Genomic DNA, 23,821 nt, shown 5'->3' with positions numbered 1-23,821 from the left:
GTTTTTCTCGATTCATTTATAAAATTTCGGTTGCTATTTATGTGGTTGCTGAGAGATGTCTAATTTTTCTTTTACACTCTAATAACAGTATTTAATTATGCCAAATTTTCTGAGTGGAATAGTTAAAGGATTTTCTGTCTCCGTAACCTTATCATAATATCCTGAACTAAAAATGATTAATTCTAGGACAAGGCTTAAGAAAGGTCCTTCATCCATTAAAATTAGGTTAATTTGACAATTACAAGAGGGTACAATAACAAATGGTACAGATATTTCCGGAAGCAGTGTTAACTGTAATAAATCTACGCATGATAATTCACGATAGGAACAGGATAATGATTATTAAAACAGGTAACGCTCAGTTCAAATTTTTTAGGAAAGAGATTTCCATTCACAAAAGTGTTCAAGTACTATGGTAAGTTTACTGGCCGAGGGAACATAAATAAAATTGACAAGTAAGGTAGGTGAATGAGTAAGGATTCATAAAGACAGGTAAGGTTTTGTTTAAAAATTTCTTTGGAATAGAGATTTCCATTCACAAAGTGTCTAAGTACTACGGTAAGTTTACTTGCCGAGGAAACATAAACGAAATTGACAAGAAATGTAGGTGAACGAGTAAGGATTCATAAAGACTGGTAAGGTTTTGTTTAAAAATTTCTTTGGAATAGAGATTTCCATTCACAAAAGTGTGTAAGTAGTATGGTAAGTTTACTTGCCGAGGAAACATAAACTATATTGACAGTAAATGTATGTGAACGAGTAAGGATTCATAAAGACTGGTAAGGTTTTGTTTAAAAATTTCTTTGGAATAGAGATTTCCATTCACAAAGTGTCTAAGTAGTATGGTAAGTTTACTTGCCGAGGAAACATAAACTATATTGACAGTAAATGTAGGTGAACGAGTAAGAATTCATAAAGACGGATAACGTTTTGTTTAAAAATTTCTTTGGAATAAAGATTTCCATTCACAAAAGTGTGTAAGTAGTATGGTAAGTTTACTAGCCGAAGAATCATAAACGAAATTGACAAGAAATGTATGTATATGAACGGAAAAGGCATCGTAAAGACAGGTTAAGTTTTGTTTAAAATTTCCTTAGGAGAAGATATCTATATATTCAGAAAAGTATAATAAGTTTACTGGTCGACAAACGAAAGGGATCAAAAGGCAAGAAATTTATCAGGACAAGACTTGCCCACAGTAGCGTGGTGCGTGATTGGCACTGTAATTCACGGATTAAAGGGATGGTAAAAGTTTGAATGTAAGACGCAATCGCTAAGCTAGCACACAAAATCTAACACGTATCTTAATCATTACCATCGAGCGTTCCAATAAAGTAGGGAAAAGGCGAGGGACTCGAAGTTCTGATACCTATTACAAGCCGGTCATTATTCTATTATTTATCTTGGATTATGAAAGCTTATTTTTTTAAAGGTTTCAAGGTATTAATTGCCAATAAGAAGACTCCAAATAAATATAAATAATGTGTGATTGAAAACCAGGCAAGCAAGAAAGCTGAACTCAGATTTTCCAGGATCAAAATTATAATTGAAGGCCGTCATAGGGTTAGGACTTCAAGCTAACAGTTAAGACAATTTTTAAAAAGAAGCCTTATGATTATGCAGCGAGCGAAAAACTGTGCCGTAAGAGAAGCAACGTTGAAATACTCATAACAATCATACTAGCGAGGAGGGGAGTATTAGTAAATTATTCGATGAGCAAGAAGCAAAAGTCAATGGAGTTTTAGGAATTAGGAGTAAGTGGGAATTAATGGATTTACATGACCTAACTGGATATGAAAATGGATCCGAAATTTTAAATCAAGCAACATATTTACAGTTTTAAAACAAAAAATTACAAATTATTGCAAAGCAAAAAGAAAACGAATATTTTTCACATAGGAATCAATAAAAATAATACATCATTAGAAGTAAGTTGAACACATATGTCATTTGTAGAAGTTAAGAAAATCTCTCATCGTTAAATTAATCTAATCTCAATGGCTGAAATACAAAATTAAATTTCTAAACTTTGGCAGGAAAGGAGGGAGCGTTATTGCTTCTGATATTGACCATTTCTAGCTCATCGTTTTTGGAGTCGAATTTGAGGGCACCCCTTGCCAAACTTTCTTTCCTGTTGGCGGTGGTTCGAACCCCTCCGACCGAATTATTGCACTCAACCGTCACGAGAGGCACTGACCCATCTGAGGGTTCAAGAAGGGTTTTATTGGTGACAACAGACACAGCCGTGTTGCGGCTCATGGGTTTGCCAAGTAGGGTTGAGTTGGTGTTGCACACTGCAAGTAAGCCTCCCTTCTCGCTGAAGTAACCCCCAGGCTTGGGTTTAAGATGTCTGTTCTGTACCTCCATGTGAACGATGCGCATGAACTCCATCTGAGCTGCCATTTTCTGGATCTCCTCCTGTTGAATATTTGCAATTAACATGACTAGTAATAACATTAACAATTTTAATAATTCTACAATGTTCAATCAAATAAATGCACTGAATCGTGTTCCTTGTTTCAACCTGTTGAAATATATAGTCAAGTTTTACGCTTCGATCCTGTAGCTAAATCATTCGGTATACCTAAAGAGTATACCAAAAGTCCTTTTTTGCTATTTGTTAATTGTTGAACCAAATGAACCTATAACGTGTCCGTAATACATACCTCTGTCAGTTTATTTGTATATTTTGTATATTTTTCTATTCTCTGGAGCATTTTATATTGAATATAATTCTTAGTGAATAAAAAATTGATTTTTTTTGGAATACGCTTTGTATGCAAACGTCATATACAAATTTATCATTCATCGTGATAGATGATATTATTCATATTCCTCCTTGTCTTCCTCATCATACCTTATAAATGCATTCATTACTAATTACCTTTATAATATGAATTAAGAGTTTGTAAATGTATTACCTACTCATCATATTTATGATAATAAAATAAATAGAAACCTTTAGTTCTTCGTTCTCTTGGTCCAGAGGCACAGCGTGTTCGTCGGCCGGCAGTCCCAGGCCGTTGCGGGAGAAGCTCGGGGTGAGAGTGTGGCCGCGCTCCAGCTGGTCTCCCGTGCCACGCGCGATATGCAGGAACTGAAAATTTTGTACAAATTTTTTGTTTCGTACAGGCACAGTTACCGAGTTTTTTTCAATTCATTTATAAAATTTCGGTTGCTATTTATGGGGGTGCTGGGAGATGTCTAATTTTCCTTTTACACTGTAATGACAATATTTCATTATGCCAAATTTTCTGAGTGGAATAATTGAAGTGCATTGTAAATGCACTACTTTACAATGCACAAATGATATGGTAGCTACAAAAAATATTAGGTTGGTGGTTTTGTGAGAAAAATATATATATATGTATCACACGATCTCAAATTAATCATGAAAATTAATAGGAATATTTGACACAAATCACTTCATGCTTAAAATCAAAACAAATTATGTCTGATAAAGAAGTTAGTAAAGCTCTAAATTATAAATTCTAGCTCGAGCCTTGAACCATGTTTGCTTTTCTGCCGACGGTGACTGCCTAAGTTACGTGACTTTGATTATTAATTCCATAATAATATTACTCTTGCAAAGATTTAAGTTTTTAATGATTAAATTATGCATTCAATGTTTTAAATATCTCGTTAGTATCTTTTCATTTTGAGGCTCAACTTTCAAACATTTTATCGGCGGACACTCATGAGTAAACGAAATACGGGAAGTATAGTCCGTGGAGTTTGTTTGGTCCCTGCCACTAATATTTTTGAAACCGTTTTTCTGAACGAAAATTTACTGTCTGTATTATGCTTTCTTAATATTATGTTACTTACTGGTTAAAAAGAATAGGATTCAATACTATCTTACCTACATACATTGTAATTAAACAAGGTCAAATTATTCATTGCTGTTGTCATTTGTTTAACGGAATTTCATCATTAAAAATACAAAAATGAACAATATACGTAATACCATTTTGATTAATTTGGCTTTAAATTTTGTTCATGTTGATGTACCAATGAGTTAATATCATTAGTCGATGCAATAATGAATGGGATAACTTTATAGTTCTGAGACAAGTCTGTCATAACTGGATAAAATGTGTTCATAATTTTTTTTATCCTTAATTATGCTGATTTTAGAAATAGCGATGTGATTGAAAACGATTAAGAACAAATAAAATGGTACTTTTCATATGTAAGGTTGACGAAATTTAATACGATAACTTAACCAAAATAAGAATCATTTTGTTTGGCAAAGTATAAGATACACAATTCTGACTGCAGAAATGTGGTAATTGCGATGTATAGATACACTTCAGGAATACACTTTACACTAATAGACTTTACAATGCACTAATGCTCACGATACACTTTATAATAAAGATTAGTTTAAGAATGTCTGATGTGCATGTTTTACCTTAGGACCGAAGATGAGAATAATGGTCACAGTAGTGCTGAGCTGAGTACGAGCGAAGCCAAACATGTACTTCAGGTCGGGACCAGCGTTGGGCGCCAGAAACAGGCTGAAAATTTGTGAAATAAGCAGACTTTTCGTAAACGAAATAATCAGATTCTTCGTGAACGAAATAATCAGACTCTTTGTGAACGAAATAATCAGATTCTTCGTGAACGAAATAATCAGACTCTTCGTGAACGAAATAATCAGACTCTTTGTGAACGAAATAATCAGATTCTTCGTGAACGAAATAATCAGACTCTTCGTGAACGAAATAATCAGACTCTTCGTGAACGAAATAATCAGACTCTTCGTGAACGAAATAATCAGATTCTTCGGGAACGAAATATTCAGACTTTTCGTGAACGAAATAATCAGACTCTTCGAGAACGAAATAATCAGACTTCGAAAAATCAAACAAAGCCTGAAAATCTCTATCATAAAAATTCATCATTTTGATCCTCTACATGCTCCATAAATTCCAATATTTAATATTTTCTGCTTGAGTGCCATGGGAAATATCATGCAGCAAGACGTCAAATTGTCAAATGTAACTCGAAAGATTATGTCCTTAAAATTAAAATTATTCAAGTGCAAAATGAATTGGTAGATCTTCCATTAATTTGAATGCAGGAATAATAATTATACTTGGGACTTATTTATATGCAGTTACAATTTGTTGCTTTTATAGAAAAATTACTTCCCATTGGTTGTGTGATCCGAGAAAATAACTTTAAGAACGTTTTATCAGAATTATTTTTACAGTTTCATTTTACCTAAAACTTATGGTAGCTTTTAAACGACAAAATTCGATGCGTAATTAACATGTATAATTAATACAAATTCTTACCCTGTATTAGGTACAGCCCAGAACACACTCAAACTTCTCGTTTCGAAGTTAACAACGAACAAATTTCTGCTAAAAGCACTCCGAATGCAAAGACATAAAAGTTTGTATATTAGTCCAAAATGTAATTTAGTTAGATATGTTTGTCAAATTTTGGCTGAAGAATAGCGCTCCATCTTACATCGTGCATTTTCCCAACACCAGATACCAATTTTTCCTCAATTGAGTCAAACTCTTTGAATCCGTGTTCCGTAACGAAACAAATATCGAAGGTCCATTTACACCCGTTTGCGTCAATCTTCTCGTGAGTTCCAGCCTTCATTAACAAAAAATTAAATTTTTTTCGAAACTATCACCAGTTCCATTTAATAACCGAATGTCTTTACAGAATCAGCGAAATAAATAAAATTATTATATGTTCAAAGAAAATAAGAGGCTGATGTTGATGTTGAACTCACTGGACGCTCGCCATGAGCACGTTGACTGCAGTGATGTTGTAGACCGCGTAGGAAATCACACGGGCTTCGTTGAAGAAACTCTCGGCCTTGCGCACTCCAATGCAGACCTTCACTCCCCAGGCCAAGAACAGCATCTCACCTGAGGCGAAATTTTAAAAATTGAATTTCTTTCTGCTGAATTTGAATTACGAAAGAATTTAAATTGAATTTGAAGTGAATTTCTTTCGTAATTCACATTTATATAAACAATGCAGACCTTCACTCCCCAGGCCAAGAACAGCATCTCACCTGAGGCGAAATTTGAAGAATTAAATTTATTTCTGTTGAATTTGAATTACGAAAGAATTTAAATTGAATTTGAAGTGAATTTCTTTCGTAATTTACATTTATTTAAACAATGCTAAACATCATTCCCCAGGCCAAGAACAGCATCTCACCTGAGGCAAAATTTGAATTCTGTTGAATTTGAATTACGAAAGAATTTGAATTGAATTTGAAGTGAATTTCTTTCGTAATTCACATTTATATAAACAATGCTAAACATCATTCATCATGCCAAGACGAGTATCATAGCTAAGGGGAAATGTGGCAACAGTTATTACATAGTTAGATTATTTTTCAATTCAATCAATTCTAAATATATATTTTATATTTTTCCGGACAGGAATAACATCATTTTCTGAAGGATAGCTCGTTATTCTTTCTCAAGCATAAATCTGGTTAAGAGTAACAACATTGGAAATAGGAAATATTTTTCGTTATTTCGAAACGTATCACTAGATTTATAGGAAACAATTATTAGCAATAGAAACATAAATTGATTCTATAATTTATAATTATAAAGATTAGGCGACTGATCAAACTCTTCTTCCACTCAATATAAGCTAATGATCATGAACACCGCCACACTTTATTTCAACATCGACCGATAGGTTTTTGAAGATTGGTATCCAATTTAGCATTTTAAAATGCTGGTGAAATTTAGTGGTTGAAAAATTAAAGATTTTCATAGCTGTTCCACTGAAATATTGCAACTCACCCAGGGCCAATGAATGATCCCACCAATTGTAGGTGCAGATCTTGAACTTGAGATTGTAGTTGTCCTTGATTACGTAGCCTTCAGGTGGATCACTTATAGTCCAGGCCCCCAAGTATATGACCATAATCAATAGGATGGGGGTCAGCCAGTGCAGCAGCTGGTTGTCCGTAAGCTTCAGCTTATGAGCCGACTTCACGCGGTAGGTCAACGAAACTCTGATAAAAAGATAAATACTTAACGGAAATCTGAGTTAGGGTTTTGAATTTAAATAATGCAGGAGTAATAAATAAAAAAAAAGTGAAGTAGAGCACTGAAAAAAATAAATTGGGGTTCAAAGACTATATATTGACACTTCAAAATATTAAAAAAAAATATTTAGATACGGTTCCCTAAAACTTGAACTCTTCAGTGCTGTTATCTTGCATGCATTTTTTGATTAAGTGATAAATTTAATTTTATAGAACAAACACGGAGATCATTTGTCATGATTAGTGTAATGGTTTGCTTTCAGTTGAACCAAATCGTCTCATCGATTGATGTGAACATAATTTCTAGACACAAAAAGTATTGTTGACGGGACATTTAGCCAAGCCTACCCAGTGAACTAACAGGAAACAACATGAAAATTATCGATTGACTTGTTCACGATTAGCAAACAAATCCTGGGATTAAGACAGCTTTATTAAAACTCTTCCTTTCCAACGGCCCAGTTTCTCAGGACCAATGAAAAAAATCCAGACTCTTATCAATATCGCATCAAGATTGTCTACTGCTTCATTGCTAAGGGAAAAATTATTGGGTACAATACCAGAAAAACAATGCAGTAATTGAATTGTCGTTCTGTCTAGAATAATTAATTCATTTTAACTAGTAAATTCATTGTTGAAAGATGAATTTAGTTTCTTGATATTACAATCCATCAGAGATTCTTTTAACATTATGTCACATCACCATCACATCCAGGTGACTTATATTATCAGCACGTTGTTCATATTATACCAGTATGTTTTGCATATAGAATACGAAAAAATTTAGAGATAATAGGCATTTCAATTCAGTAACTGCAATATTTTTGATGCTACATTGTTTCCATACATTGTTTAAATACTCAAAAAAACGTTAACAAAATTGTAAAGGATGTAGAGATTGCAAGCCCAATTTAATATTTCATGTCTAGAAAATCCTCCAGCATTTCGGGAATTATTTTGTTCAAGTGCAGCGATCCTTGTTTCTTCGTTTGAGTCTTTTAAGGGCGGCTCTAAACGACCTCAAACGAGCCGACGGTGTAGTCGTCGGCTGTAGTCTTATTAAAGGAGCTTTGAATGGCGAGAGTTGGGTCTTCCCAAAATAACATTTGAATTACTTTTTTATTGGAAATTTTCCCAGCTTTTGCAATTATCGCTGGCTATGAATAATTCTCTATTCATGATATATCCCCATCACTCGGTATATCACTGGCATTACGCGTATATGTAATCGATGGGATTGACTCCCACAACAAAAAAGTTGTTGATAGGACAGAATCTTCACTACCCGTTTCCACCAACGGAGATATCTAAGTGAAAATGAATAAAGTTGCGTTACAAAGCTTCCTGATAAATGCAATTAAAATGGATTCTAGAAGAGTTATTCGTAATATAATTTCTCATGTTAAATGCAAGTAAAATGAATTTCAGATGAATTTTCCCTAAAATTTCTCACCTCCAAGTCTTCATCAGCAATGATGAAAAAGTTATACAGAAGCCCATATGACGCGTCCATTTGGTGGCTATGCAGGATGGCCGATCCAACACGGGAAAAATTGCTGCCATCTTTTCAAATCAAGGGAGAGCATTACTGAGAATATTTAAAAAATGTTAGTTCACTCTCAAAATTTTCATCAAATTTATATCTAAGTCTAAAAAATTGAGAGCATTTTGGTGCAAAAAAGAGAATCAACCTCATCTCTTATATAGCTCATTTAGTTGCGCAAAATAAAACATATTGCTTCTTGTCGAAATATTTCCCCCATAAAAAGCATTACTGAGAATATCTCTAAAATGTTAGTTCACTCTCAAAATTCCTATCAAATTTATATCTAAGTCTAAAAAATTGAGAGCATTTTGGTGCAAAAAAGAAAATCAACCTCCTCTCTTATATAGCTCATTTGGTTGCGCAAAACGAAATATATTGCTTCTTGTCGAAATATTTCCTCCATGAAGAGCATTACTGAGAATATCTATAAAATGTTAGTTCACTCTCGAAATTTCCATCAAATTTATATCTAAGTCTAAAAAATTGAGAGCATTTGGTGCAAGAAAGAAGATCAACCTCATCTCTTTATACCTATAGCTTATTTGGTTCCGATACGAAAGGTATTCCGATGCCACTGTTTCCTCACTTTAATCAAATTTATTATGCTAACTAGAATTAAATTAAATGACCCAGTATATGTAATTCCCACAAATTATCATAAAAATTGAGGTTTGCGACAATGATGCGTTAACTGCACAGCGTCCATCGCGTAAATTAACTAAAAAAATCGTTCATTTATTATTTTCCAAATATCTATCAATATCATTTTTAGGTTTACCTAGAATGAAGGAGCAAAATAGATCTCCGGAAAATTCACCCCAGTTTCACGAGCTCTATCATTCTTTCTAAAGGATGGATCATCTAAAATTCACGAGCTCTATCATCCTTTCAAAACCCTCGATAATATTTCTATGATTAATTGAGCCACTAACTTATCACGGATGAGATTAAAACCCAAATTAAGAATTGTGGAGAATTTTCTCGGCATTTTCTTTGCATATCACTTCTCTCGGTAAATTTAAAATTTAAGCGATGAAATAATTTTAATATTATTAAGTTTAATATTTATTACGTCTGAATTCATACCTCAGAATACATGATGATGCAACCGATGAGGCATATACAAAGGAATATCGGGGATGCCATTTTGAAAACTTGAACGCTCTGAAGTCGGTAGACGATAACCATGAGAGCAAGCGTCAGCACGATACATGTCATTGAGATCGACAGAAGAGCGATTCTGTAAAAAAAATTATAACTCAGTACTCACTGCAGTGAGCGACAGAGAGCGCATTTTCTCGTCGACGAAAGCGTGGTCGCGGACAGGCAGACGGACAGACGGACAGACAGACGGACGGACAGGACGAGCACAATAGCGTCATTTTTTCTTCCATAAATGAGAAAATGCGCTAAAAACACCTATTTTTAAACTAATCAACATTAAAACAGATGACTAATGTGTGGGCTCAATGAAGTTATTAATAGATCTAAGTAACTTCACTTCAGAATAATATGATTTACTGATGCAAAAATAGGCTATTATAATGATGAAACGCATAGTGTACCTGGAATAACCTGATGTAATGCATAATTTAGTAAAGGTGTTTAAAATAATGACTACTAATTCACTTCATATGAAAAGAATGCAAAAGATTGAGCGAGCACCAAAATAAATTTGAATTATTTTTGATCATCATATTAAAAGTCATTCATCTCAGAACCTTAGTAAGTACTTTCCAATAAAGCGAATATATTTCCAAAAAAAATAAGCTTTTTCACAAGCGTTTCTGTCCTCATCTCCACTGGCACAAATGAAGGCGAAGAATTTTTCCATCGTGGAATTCAGCAAACTCAATTCTTGAATTTCCAAAATTTGATATATGTGTAAAATTAAAATATTGATCTTATCTTTTACCATGCGATATTTGAAAACGATGCCTTGATTTTAAATCGAAAATTTAGACATATTTTTTCAATTTTTAATTTAATCTTGTGTGCAATCAAACTTTTGAAATTTTTGCCTGTATAGATTAATTCCATTGCAATTTAAATTTAATTCTACTTAATTTTGCACGGTATTTCTTCAAAGTTTAGTCGAGGTTTACCTGAAGGGCCAGTTGTAGGATGCAAGACAGGGGGCTGTGCTGTTGCAGGAGTCGCAGCCTGGAGAGCAGCGGGTACACTGCATGAGCGTGTCGTTCACTCCAACTGAAAGTGTTCTGTCCTTAGTTCTTGTGTTCTCCAAGTACGCTCCTGGTATTGAAAAAAAAAATATAACTCTGTACTCACTGCAGTGAGTGACAGAGAGCGCATTTTCTCGTCGACGAAAACTTGAGGTCACGGACGGACAGACAGACAGACCGACAGACAGACAGACGGACATGGTGGGCACAATAGTGCATTTTTTCCATAAATGAGAAAATGCGCTAAAAACATGAGCCCTAATGATTTGTGTAAAAATGTACAGTTATAGATTTCCAAAGCGTAATATATTCGCTTTAAGATAATGTCCGGATTTCAAACTGAAGTATTTGGTTATATGTCTTCATTCCTACTCTGGTATGCTAATGTTGCGAGTGTAATAATACATCGAAATAAATTTATATATTCTCCTTACGCTGTTCACTCGTATTAACTTTGGTAATGTTATATTAACATAATTTCCTAGACATTAAAGTTAAAGCAAAAGAATAAGCAAAATTCTGAAGTTAGGCTTGAATGGGATTATTGACTCACTATACATAAGTATACAAGCAAGGTTAAAATGGTAGAACTGAAGTCAGATCATAATATCGAGATAGCTATTCAGTAAGCATGTAAAGCCCACATCAAACGAACATTAAACTATATTATTTAAAATCTCGTATTAAATATTTGAAAATATTGTTTCAACATAATCTACTAGACGAGAATTTTTCAGGACTCGGCCCATTGTGTATTCCAAACATCATTGTTTGCCAAAAATATTTCTTATATTTTTTGGTATCGCTATTCCCTAAAGCTATCTCTGCCTGGGTCAAACTCAGTAATTGAATGGGAAAAAGTTTTTCAATCAGAGCTAACATTTGGCTGTATACAAAATCGCTCGTACATTTGTTTTGAACTTCGGCAAATCGAAAAGCAATTATTCTGGCATCGTCGAATACAGCCAGCATTTAAATAATACAAAAATTAAACACTGCCTTGGGCAATCGGTGTAACAAGGTGGTAACAGTTACAGATTAAATAAAACCTTCTAGTATTGATACTCGAATATGTCAGAGGGCACAGTCAATATAAGCAAAAGAAAATAATAGTAATAGCAATATTGCATAGAAAAAACTGGATGGTAGGCATTCGCACGCTATCTTAACGTAACATTTCTTAGTTTCTTAGTTAAGGTTAGAAAGAGTTTTGTACGAGTTTGGAAAGAGTTTGGTACAATTTGAATGGTGTCGAAGTAATTTTTTTAATTTTCCAGTTCAGTAAACTACAGTTCAACAAATACATTTTTCGTGGAAAAGAGGACGATGATGAATAACAGAATATTTTCGATTTGTGTAAATTTAAATAGGCGCAGAAGTTCAAAAGATATTGAGTACAAGCACAATTTTATAATTAATTCCTTTTTTATGTACTGAACTTGTTCACTTTCTGTGATCCACAAAATTTAATTCATTACATATTCTACAGTATTTCGAGACAGGGAAACTTAATTGGGACATAATTGTGAAGCAGTGATTCAAAATCAATAAATAACTAATAAAATTAACGATATTATTGTCTATGTATCGTTTACCCAAGACATTCGAGTGCTTACCTCCCGCTCGCACGTCGTTGAAATTCTGGTCGGGGTTTGTTGATAAGAAATATTTCCTCTTACACACGCAAGTGTAACCGCCGAGCTTCCAGCCGTGACCGGAACTCGGGATGCACTGTTGAATAATTCATGTATTTTTAGAGAACTGTTCGATGTTTATTTCTAAAAGGCAGATAAATTTCGTAAATTCCTTAATATAATGATTTGAACACCATGTTTCACTCTGTTTCCAGAAACCCGGGAAAATTTTCAAAGCACTTTTACTTCAACACTATCTTGTTTGTGCCATTTGTTGTATACTCTGAATACTCGAAAGTCAAATTGAATTTCCAGATTCAGTGAGATTTAGTGGTATTAATATAATCTATTTAGGATTACTATTATTAAAATTTTACGATAGGCAGAAAAACGCACTCAGTAAGAACATCCGATCTTCCGAGCGGCAGAGCTTTTATAATTTAATGAATTTTTGAATCCAAAATTCATGTTTTAATTTAAAATTATTTTTAGAATAGTTTGCCGTTTATTTGCACTCACCATTGAAGAGCTGTGGCACTTGTGGGTTCCAAAGAACCCAATTTGCCGCTCAGCGTCGAATTGACTCAAGACCTCCTCTTCCATGGAGGGATCATCACTCGTGTCGTAGAACGATTCATCTAGGAAATTGACTGAGCTCTCCATTTGATTTGAGACACCCAAAGTGATGTTCCTGTCCAATTCAACATCGCTATTACGATCGTCGTTATTATCAATGTTATAGTCATAGTTAGGATGAACGTTAATGCCTCCATTACGATCGCTGTTGTGTATGCCATTAAGTTCAGTTACGCCAGGGAAAGACGAGGTTTTGGAGGCTGGAGCGTCGCACTGGTTGATGTCCATCGCTGTGAGGTCCACATCCATGACCAACAGGCCGAGACCATTCCGTGATATGCTGCATATTTGTGATCATTAAATAGTGTGTTTAAAGCTAGAGAAAATGGAAATATAAGATAGAGAAAAAAGGAGTTTTTATTATAAATTTATGACAACATTTATTGCCTATATATTTTGTTTGAATAGACAACTCTTTTAAAAAATTATTAACTACTGCAAGGGACTTCTGAGCTTTCTGGCACATGTCTTCACTAATATTTTATTCATTGACAAAAGAAAGTTCATCATTCCTATTTAAATTGCTAGCTATGAAGAAAGTGGAATACAGTTTGTAACAACTGAATCGTAACACAACATTTCAGATATTGCAAAACTTTCATCTGTTTCAGTAATATTAGCCATTGAAACACGGTCACGAAATTTGTTTGTAATCTTACGTAATATTGGATTGCGAGCTTAGAAGAGCAGACGGAATCACGAGTGAAGAAACCCATTTTGTGGTCTCGCACTGGTAGTACGGATACGTCCAGCGCCCCACGAACGTAGCTTCTCCACCATGTCGCATTGCGTTGTAATGGCCTCGCTTCATACGAGCACCAACGTTTTGCAGAGTTGCTCGTACGCTACGCTTGAAACTTTTGTCGTCACCATGGGCATATGATCCCTCAAAGTCCAAAGTTTTGTCATCAGTTCCAGAGCGTCTGGTGGACTCCGAGGTGTCGTCATTTCCTCGACTTGAGAAACTCCGAGCGTTGATAGCAGCATCGAATTGTACATTTGCAGTACCAGCTAATTTAGCATTTACTGAAGAGCCGCTGTCTCTTTTAGTGTAATGTCTATCAAGCAAAGACATGCTGCCACGAGGATAGTATTGCATACGTGTACCTCTGATTGCTCTAGTTTGAGCGCCAAAGGGATTCTGGAAGCGGTCACCGGGAAACTCTTTTCTTTGCAAGTAATCGAAATACCAAGGCTGGTTAGCGAGCGACACATTCTGAAACCATGAAATATGAAATAAACATTAAAACTTGCGTAATCTTACCCAAGGGAAAGGAAAGATTGGTAAGGATTGATTAAAATTACTTTGGCACTCATAGGAAGAAGACCTGACCTAAGAGCCTATACGGTTGGTTCTTGTATTTTTAGTACAACGCTACTAACTTTTGCAATCAGCGTGATTACCGCACTATTTGAACAGGATTATAAAGTAGGGGGCTTAATTTGAAGTGATTAAATTTTTTTAAACGTTGTGTTAAAGTCACTTGGAGGTGCATTTTGTCGTGTTTACTCCATCTTCGTTTTTTCCCGTTCAGAAACAGCGTGAAGCTTTGCGATAAAGAATGAAAATAATTACTCGTATTAACTTCCTATTATGAGACGCATATACTCAAATGGAAAAAAATTAACTGGTGAAAGGTTACAAAGATTCAAAATACGTTAAACTTGGCCTTTCGGATATCTTTTATTCTACCTGTGAGGCATCAATTCTTCTTTTACATCAAGCAAGCTTAGTCTTCTCGTATGTACTCTATCACATCAGATTTGAAATTCAAATAATTAAATGATGAGATAAAAGGAAAAAGAACTATATTCAATTGTTGAAATTGCCTTAACCTCGAATACTAATCAGCAATTAATTTAAATTATTTTTAGTTCATTTAGCTACTTTTTACTATTCAATTACTATTTATCAAAGAGACTATTTTCATTACTTATATAATCAACGACAAAAAATCGAGTACGACCCGTGCTATTCACGCACGCACCTGCATCGCTGAGATGCCGTAGGTCGTCGAGGGCAATATTGACATTTTCTGCCCCTCATGCAGCACTACCCTCGTCTGCAGCACCAGGTCGTCCTCTGATGTCAGGAAGTTCAGCGCCCACTTCATCGCAGCTTAAAACGTTAATAATTGAAATTATTAACAACAAAAATTTTTATGATAATTTACTTGATATTATGTATTACGGATAAAATTAGAATGGATAATTGTTATTTCTTTGAATGCATGAATTGATATACGCAGGATCTATAATTTCTTAAAATAGTAATAGGAAATGAAATATATTCGAATTTTACGAACATTGCCCAAAGTAAAGTATATTGAAGACGTAAATTGGAGTTGAAGAACTGCATATTTTGCAGTTTTGCAGATTTTTTCTGTACTTAAACATACAGAAAGAGCGTCAATATACATACATACACGTAGGTTTCTGTCCAAGATTTTTTTCGAATGCTCCAATTATTTTTCGCAATCATGGTAGGGGATGAAGTAGTGTAAAATTATTAAGTATCTTGATTTGCGATTGGCAGAGGCATGGTTTGGGGCGATGTAACACATGAAAATATTGTCGGAAGGATTGGCGTGATAGGTCGCGATGTAAGAAATGAGACGACAGACATCATATTAATAATTTTGGCAGAGGTCCGGAATCACAGCTTCAAGTGCAGGGAGCCGATTGACAGAACGTTTTAAGAAACAAAATATGCCAAATTGCCCGTCAAATTCATTTGTAAAATATGACTGAAAATGTACTATAATAAAATCCAAAAAGACGAATCAGCCTTCAGATGTATTGCACTCAAGCATCAAGTTTTGCGCCGTTTTCATGGTAGTTCTTTAAGGACAACTGATCATGTGCAAAATAATTTACGGGCAAAATATCTGCTGCATTTAACTATGTTCCTCTGTTCTTCCTGAGTGCAAATGAATAATATATTTGCCCGGTAAACTCAGATCAACGCATGCGACAACGGATTTGAACGTAAACGCTGTTTATTTTTCACCACGAATAATTAGTCGAGTACTTAACTTAATTATACTAATAAAGCTGACTCATCAAGCTTATATTAAGTAAAAATGACAATTTAGGTTAATTTAAAATCTATGAAATTATCATAAAAGGCATCGTTTTTTAATTCGTAAGACTTTATTTTAATTCTGTTTAAGATATTAAATTTATACCTATGCATTACTTTAATTATATGTATATCAGTATGAAATATCTTCTTTATTATCCCAATGATTAATGCAACGTCTATCTAATCAATTTTGCTAGAAATTAAAATGGGAATGAGACTAGAATATTCGCCAACATTGTTGTGAGCTTCCAAAATATATATGCTATGCCAACGGGGTAGTGAGAAATAAAAAACAAAACTGGGCAATCTCAATAAAAGTTAATAAATATAGACGGCTACAGGTTATATTACAGAAGCTAATAACCTACCCTCAGAAGAGTTCCGAATGCCCCTACAAATAAAGACAATTACTTTGCAACTGAAAGTACCACGCAAAAACCTATTACAAAACAGAATCCAAGGTAGAGATCGCTGAAGCATATATGATTCCTTCTAAAATACCGGTTGATGAAATCAAGACTTCGTCCCAAAACCAGAATGGCTGCCGTCTAATAAATCTACACTGTTTGATCTGCATCAGTCACTAGCGTGAAACTGGACAACGAAAGACGAAAGTATAGCGAAGCTACAACATGTCGATCTGAAATCTCATCAGGCTATTCCACGTGCGCCGAGCAAGCAATTAAACTGCACGTCAAAACCCTAACAAAATTTAGCGTCGCCCCAGCTTCTGGTAATCCAAGTCAGAAGCTGCCGCGTCTGTAAATTTTCACTGGGAAGCAACGTCGTTATAAGCACATGTCTGCACTGAATTATTACGGAAGCGAGTCTGGTGTGCCGCGTCTGTAAATTTTCACTGGGAAGCAACGTCGTTATAAGCACATGTCTGCACTGAATTATTACGGAAGCGAGTCTGGTGTCGTTCACCCAGATGACGGATGAGCGATATATATCCGATGTAGGTCAGGACATTCAGGCCGTCCAAATTGATTGTGGTTAGATCAAAGTTATGACCTTTATTGGTATTTGTAGGACATTCAAATGGAATTATCGGTAAATTGTTCCATAACTTGTGCCATTTACATGTAGGGATGATCAATCGCTTCCGGTATTCACCACAGTCGTATATTAATTGGGGACGACGCAATAATTAAATGGATGGCAAGCAAGAAAAGGTCTATAGAAATTTCGAAAAATCTTGAGCGAAATTCGAATAAAAATCTAAGCAAGAATATAAAGCCGCAGATTTCTCTTCAAATAATGTTTTTTTTTCAAAAGGAAGATTATTAGCCAATTACAATGTTATTCCGCGATCGTAAATTCAATCGACAACAATATCATGATACGCAACGTCACTAAATTCATACATTCATAATATTGTAAAGCGATTGTTCACATGGAATTAACCTAACAATGTTGCAACTGATTCAATTTTATTCTGTTGAGAATTTCACTATCAAAGAATTTATTATTGATGTCACTAGTATTGATGTCGAGGAAAAGAACAATATACAATAAAAATGTTGGAAAATGTTTCATAAGCTGGCGTTAATAAAGCATTAGAAATTCATGAGAATGGATAGAGTGCAATCGATTAAAAGGCTAACACTAAACGAAGAAGTTTATTTTATTTTTTTGTGTAGTTGAAAGTGAGCCGTAGAAGATATGGTCAAAAATTGAACTGAAATAATAATTCTTCAATTGTGTCTCGCCGGACTTTACAATACCGTCCAGTGATGCATCTTGAATGGCTCATACGTGAAGATTCACTCCCACGCATTGTTACGTAAATTCAAATCATAGACTCAATCCTTGAAAAATAATCGTTGTAAATTTCAAATCTTAGGTAAAAATGTTTTTCCTCGTAATTTTGAGGGACAAAATTAAACGAAGGTCGTAATACACTGCCAGTGATGACAACATAATTATAAAAAAATCTTCTTGTAATATTAATTTATCATTATTTAAATAAAAAACCAGGACTCACAAAAGAAACAATAATAACCGAGTAGCCTACAGGCGTCAATTTTGACGCTTTCTCTCGACGAGAAAAATGAAAATATTTCACAAAGGTGTAATCGCTATCTTTTTGATTCGCGCGAACCCAGCCATAACAGTGAATGAAAAACTATCTGATGCCATCGGCAGTCGCATTTTCGATTTCGATCTGTCTGCGCTCATCATTTTCGTGTATTGCTTTAAAATGTTCGCGTGGTGTCCCAGGGGTGATGTGAATGTTATAAAAGCTAAAGTGAAATTTAAAGCAGAAATACACGTTGGAGTGTGTGTAATGAAGCCTCCTGGATGAACCTGAGCAAATTTAGATTTGTGGCTGCAAAGTGTGAAATTTTCAAATTTCAGAAAACGTTTTGACGCGGAAAAGAAGATTTTACTAGCTGAAATTTGAAATATTTATCTAGATGCCTGCGCTGATGTAAAACTGAAAAAATGCGCCGAAATAAGGTGAAAGTCTCGACAAAAAGTATACTGCACAGAGAAATATGAAACATTGCTTAAATTCACATAATAATATTATACATTAAATCAAACGTAAGATGCTGCTACGAGAAAAACCTTCTTTATAACCCAAAAGAATTGGTTGAAAAGCTTATGTTTGAAAAGCCTTTAATCGCCTTAGCTCCGGTCTGCAACGAGAGAAACCTTCAACTTTAATTAAAATGATATCGCTTTGGGAGCTAGCTAACCCAGACGTATTTTGGCAGGATTTTTACCTCCGCTTTCATAACACAAGCGATGGGGGTAAAATAAGATGGCATACATACCAGGCGTGTTTTTTAAAGTAATAACCATTCTGACATAATAAAACAATTGTATTTTTTTTTTTAAAGTAACTTATTCACTTCTATGCTTTTCTATTTTCACTTCTATTTCTCTGTGCATTAATTCCCATTAATAGTGAGGCATCAAACCAAGCGATTTTCAATCATTTAATATTTCAACTCGGATCATGCGTTCTAAATGTTCATTGATCAAAGAATAATATTTCACGAGAAAAATATGCTGAAGTTTCTCGGTAACATAATTAGCAAGATTCAATTTGCAATTATTTACCGAGATATTTAGGTGAAATGCTAAGTTGGAATCGAGAATAGAGATTGCGGATTAGGAACGAGCAGTAAGAACGAGAACTTGAAGAGGAAGACATCGTCACGCGTTGTGGAGCGTAGCTGTTGAACGAAGACTGATAATTACCTGTGTGTCACGTGAACATGTGCTACGTATCCTATTTTATGCAGAAAGTCTGTAATGATGATTGATGTGCAATAAAGTATTTTAATGATTGTTGGAACCTGCCACTATACGCACGATAATGTCAAAAGCTTCACGCATGAAGCGACCATTTTCCCTCCTGTTTATAAATAGGAAGTCAAATAAATAAGTTATAAAATAATATTAAAATTTACCTTCATTACAAACGGAGAAATTTCATAATGATTTTTATGTCAACGATAATAGAACCGATCTAACAAAATCGGAAGCTGCAAAAAAAGTTATTAACTTCCAGCATCAAAATCCAAACGGTGCTGGAGAAGAAGATGTTGGCGATATATCGTGCGAGCAAATGATAAGCATTTTATAATGATGATGTTCAGAGAGTTTTCAGCGAGGTGAACACATCCATCTTTTAATGAGAAATAAATGCTGTACGGTTCGGGGAGATTGAATTGAGAATGAGTTGTTGCCTAGTATAAATATGAGACAGCCAGTAAAACGTGTCACAATTTCGAAAAAATTCGTTGTAATAAATGCGATCGAAATGATGTAAAGATGATAATAAATGTAGACAAACTATCTATTCTAAATCTTTGTTTCTTGTGCCGAAGCTATTTAGCTTCTATTATGTAGCTTAGTTACTAAAGTAAAAATGATGACCAAGCATATCTCATGGATTCTCTACTGCCCGCCTTCAGAATAACATTTGTGACAAAAGCTGAACATTCCAACAAAAAAGGAAACATTGCCAGTAATGACGACAAAGTTATCATAAAATCATCTATTATTATCAATTTATCATCATTCAAATACAAGACACTCACGAGAGTCTTTAATGCCGGTGCCCAACAAGATCTGTGCCATTATCATAAAATCATCTATTATTATTAATTTATAATCATTCAAATACAAGACACTCACAAGCGTCTTTAATGCCGGTGCCCAACAAGATCTGCGCCATTAGCTCAGCCTTCTTCTGCAGCTCGGTAAACCTAGGAGTGGTGATGACGTCATGCAGGTTGACCCGTGCCATGAGGTGCTGTTGAGACCGCGCGCACCGGCCCCTCATGTCGGTCCCTCGTGCTATGTCGTCTACCAACCGCATGGCTTCAAGCAGGTCAGGCTCTTGCGAGCTCACAGTTGATGTTTTCTGTAACATAATAGAAATTCATCTACTCAAAACACATCACGTTACTTGTATTTTCTCATTAATGGAAAAAATGCACTATTGTGCTCGCCATGTCCGTCCGTTCGTCTGTCCGTCTATCTCATGTCGGTCCCGCGTGTGATGTCGTCTACCAACCGCAGGGCTTCAAGCAGGTCAGGCTCTTGCGAGCTCACAGGTGATGTTTTCTGTAACATCATAGAAATTCATTTGCTCAAAACACATTTTCGTTACTTGTTAATAGCGCATTTTCTCATTAATGGAAAAAATGCACTATTGTGCTCGCCATGACCGTCCGTTCGTCTGTCCATCTGTCTGGCTGTCCGTCCGTGACTTTACGTTTTCGTCGACGAGAAAATGCGCTCCCTGTCACTCACTGCAGTGGGTACTGAGTTATATTTTTTAACATACTTGTTTTTTTTTAAAGTGTAATTTTCGCTAAATTTTATTCGTCATTCAATTTGTTCATCTATCAACTTGAATGAATCATTTTTATCGAGTTAGTGTATGGTATCTCGACCATGTTTCAAATTTTTGGAAGAAATATGTTTAAATTTTAAGTAAAATCTCATATTTTTTCTATTTAACTCTGTTGGGAAAAATCAATTTGTTAAAACTTTCATCTGTAGGAAAATGGGAAATCATTGTTGTTCTCGTTAAGATTATTACATAGTAACTTTGATATGTTTTTTACCGAGGGTATTTTCTCAGAAAGATGTAGCGGGAATATTAATCGAAGCGTCTATTTAGATACTTTTGTAATTCAAAGTGGGTGTCTACTGATATGAAATATATCAATGAAAACTTACTTGCAATTTTTCACGTAAATTATGTAACATGATGGTATGTTATCAATGACAACTTACATGCATTTTTTCATGTAAATTATGTAACTTGAAGGTATGTTATCAATAACAACTTACTTGCAATTTTTCACTCAAATTATGTAACCTGAAGGTATGTTATCAATAACAACTTACTTGCAATTTTTGATGTAAATTATGTAACTTGAAGGTATATTTAAAAACAATTCGAAGGAGATTAAAATAATGAATTTTATCTCACCGGTCGTGTAGGCGTCGAGCCAAGAGCGGATGCAGCCAAGTTAGACATGAGCAGAGTCAGGACGAGCCAGAGTTGCAATGAAGACATCCGAGATTTTGAAGACGGATGAACGGCCGACGGAACCAAATAACAGGGATTCAGGAATGAACCAAGATTGATAGCTACTCCGGTAGCAGAAGCCAAAAAATTCCAGCCTGAATATTTTTGTATGGTATCGGTAGTACATTGATCATTTACATTGAAGTTTTTCCGCGTGTTATGGGCAAATATTTTATCATTACTGTCATTAACAACAGGAGACGAAGAGAATTTGTTTTCTGAGAAATTAAAATGATATTTGCTTCTTGCGGCGACATATGTTCCTTCATTCATTTCTTTACGACTTCTATGCTTGTGAGTTTCATGCAAAGAAGTGTTACCAGTTTCACGGTTATAAGTTCGGTAGTTTTCATTTGGAAATTTTCTGTCACTGCCACCGAGAGAACATTGCTGTTTATTATTAAAACACTGACTTGTTTTCTCACAAAATCCCACATTAGATTTATGACAAGAATGGCAACGCATAACATATGAAGAACTCGTAATCTTAACAGGCTGCACAGGGCGGCAGCCAGGGCCAAATTCAGGGCCCGAAGAAGCGTCGTCTCTGTGAGCCCGACCATCTGTCTCGATATCGGCGCAATGGTCGTTTGATCTCTCGGTGTCGGCAAGCATCCCTGACGTTGTGTGGGACTTCCAATTTACTGCGCAATGGTGGCTTCCGAACAATTGTTGGGATTTGGAGTTTGCAGGGACTTAGCTCCAAGCAGGCATGACTTTAATGAACAAAAATTTATGTTGAACACGGCCTTTTTAACGCAATAAGGAAGTTTACAGTGTCTTTCATATATACCTTCAAGATTACCAATAGCATTAATATAATTATATATTATTGTTCAGTTTGAAAGTTGGTTACTTTACTTTCATAACAAGATCCACCGGAACTGCGAATACGGAGACTGTATCTGAAAGATAAAAAGAACAAGATTTAAAATTGAAAAAAACATACTTAAGAATAAAAACACAGAAAATTTTATTTACATATAATTAGAGCATGCAAATTTCTAGTTTTAGAAACATTGTTAAATCTATCTGAAATATTTAAATTATGAATGAAACTAGATTTAATCAGATATAATATTGAAGAAAAAGATACGGGACTGTTAATGTTTCTTCTGGATTCAGTTGCATAACGAACACGCGACAAATTTCAACAAACAATTCAACTTGAACTTGGAAATAGAAATCTGTATGTTCATAGAATATAACGGGAAAATTTTTCTCAACTAATAAACTGTAGAATTAACGTTGTCTGTGATAATAGCATTAACTTCCTGGAAAAGAAAGCCTGCATGTATCTGAGAGGCTAGGTATGAGGCAATCAGAAAAGGTTATTGTCTCGTCGCGGGATATTAGCCGCTAAATGGGAAATCGATAATTTGTTTAGAAAGCAGCGAACGGAGTTGGGAGAAGATGGGATGACGAACCTCAATTCAGCTTGGCAATATAGGTCGCTCATGATCAATCAGGGTTTATTGAATGTAAGTAATTTCTTCTAATGCGATATGATTGATGGGTGAAACTATTACACGTACGTTAACATTCTCGTGTGGAAGGCAGCGGTTACAGTCACATGAATACAATCCAAAATGAGAACAAATTCCAGATTACGTGTTATTCTGAATTATAGCGCGTAGAAGTACACGGAATGAGGATTTTGGAGAGATAAGTCAAGAGAGCTGTTCAAAACATGACCACCAGCCGTTAATAAGGTTATCGTCCCAACGTAAGTGAATGCCTAAGGCTGAGAGCTGAGGCTCTCCCAAGACATCGTAATAAGAGCCTGCCTTGGGTTAAAGCATATAGGCTTCCAGCTTCACAGTAATGGCTTCCTAATGGAAGTTGCGTAACAGATGTGGCGAGGTAAGTTGCTATCTCTCTGAGGTCAAGGTCTCAATTAAGAGTTAGCAAGCTGAAATGGCGGGCAAATGCCCCAAACTTTGTTCAAGATATATTAAGAAACTTGACTGTGCTGAAAAATTTCCATTTGTGAGCTTGGTTTCGAGGAGTAAGATGAATTTCAAGGGCGTACAAGAAGCTAAAACGAGAAGGCTTGGATGAAAAACACAAATTCAAGATATCGCACAGGTATTCAGATGCAGCTATATATAACAGCTATATATAACAAA

The 23,821-nt window shown here is 35.1% G+C and overlaps 1 protein-coding gene across 1 annotated transcript in view; it reads right to left on the bottom strand.

The window, feature by feature from the left end:
• Positions 1 to 1,913: 1,913 nt before the first annotated feature.
• Positions 1,914 to 23,821, bottom strand: part of LOC108676810 — a 63,059-nt gene continuing 41,151 nt past the window's right edge. The window contains exons 2-15 of the mRNA XM_018164948.2: positions 21,594 to 22,597; positions 20,285 to 20,513; positions 15,033 to 15,163; positions 13,704 to 14,260; positions 12,928 to 13,324; positions 12,391 to 12,505; positions 10,697 to 10,844; positions 9,678 to 9,831; positions 8,499 to 8,608; positions 6,798 to 7,012; positions 5,759 to 5,897; positions 4,415 to 4,520; positions 2,960 to 3,097; positions 1,914 to 2,418 (exon numbers count right to left, since the gene is read on the bottom strand). Of these exons, the coding sequence (XP_018020437.2) occupies positions 2,023 to 2,418; positions 2,960 to 3,097; positions 4,415 to 4,520; positions 5,759 to 5,897; positions 6,798 to 7,012; positions 8,499 to 8,608; positions 9,678 to 9,831; positions 10,697 to 10,844; positions 12,391 to 12,505; positions 12,928 to 13,324; positions 13,704 to 14,260; positions 15,033 to 15,163; positions 20,285 to 20,513; positions 21,594 to 22,307 (3,549 nt within the window). The 5' untranslated portion in view covers positions 22,308 to 22,597 and the 3' untranslated portion in view covers positions 1,914 to 2,022. The remainder of the gene's footprint in view (positions 2,419 to 2,959; positions 3,098 to 4,414; positions 4,521 to 5,758; positions 5,898 to 6,797; positions 7,013 to 8,498; positions 8,609 to 9,677; positions 9,832 to 10,696; positions 10,845 to 12,390; positions 12,506 to 12,927; positions 13,325 to 13,703; positions 14,261 to 15,032; positions 15,164 to 20,284; positions 20,514 to 21,593; positions 22,598 to 23,821) is intronic.

This window comes from Hyalella azteca, unplaced genomic scaffold (genome assembly GCF_000764305.2).
Source record: "Hyalella azteca isolate HAZT.00-mixed unplaced genomic scaffold, Hazt_2.0.2 contig16561, whole genome shotgun sequence".
NCBI classification, from domain to species: domain Eukaryota; kingdom Metazoa; phylum Arthropoda; class Malacostraca; order Amphipoda; family Hyalellidae; genus Hyalella; species Hyalella azteca.
The sequence above is the reverse complement of the archived record's forward strand: the minus strand, read 5'-3'. Positions and strand labels throughout refer to the sequence as shown.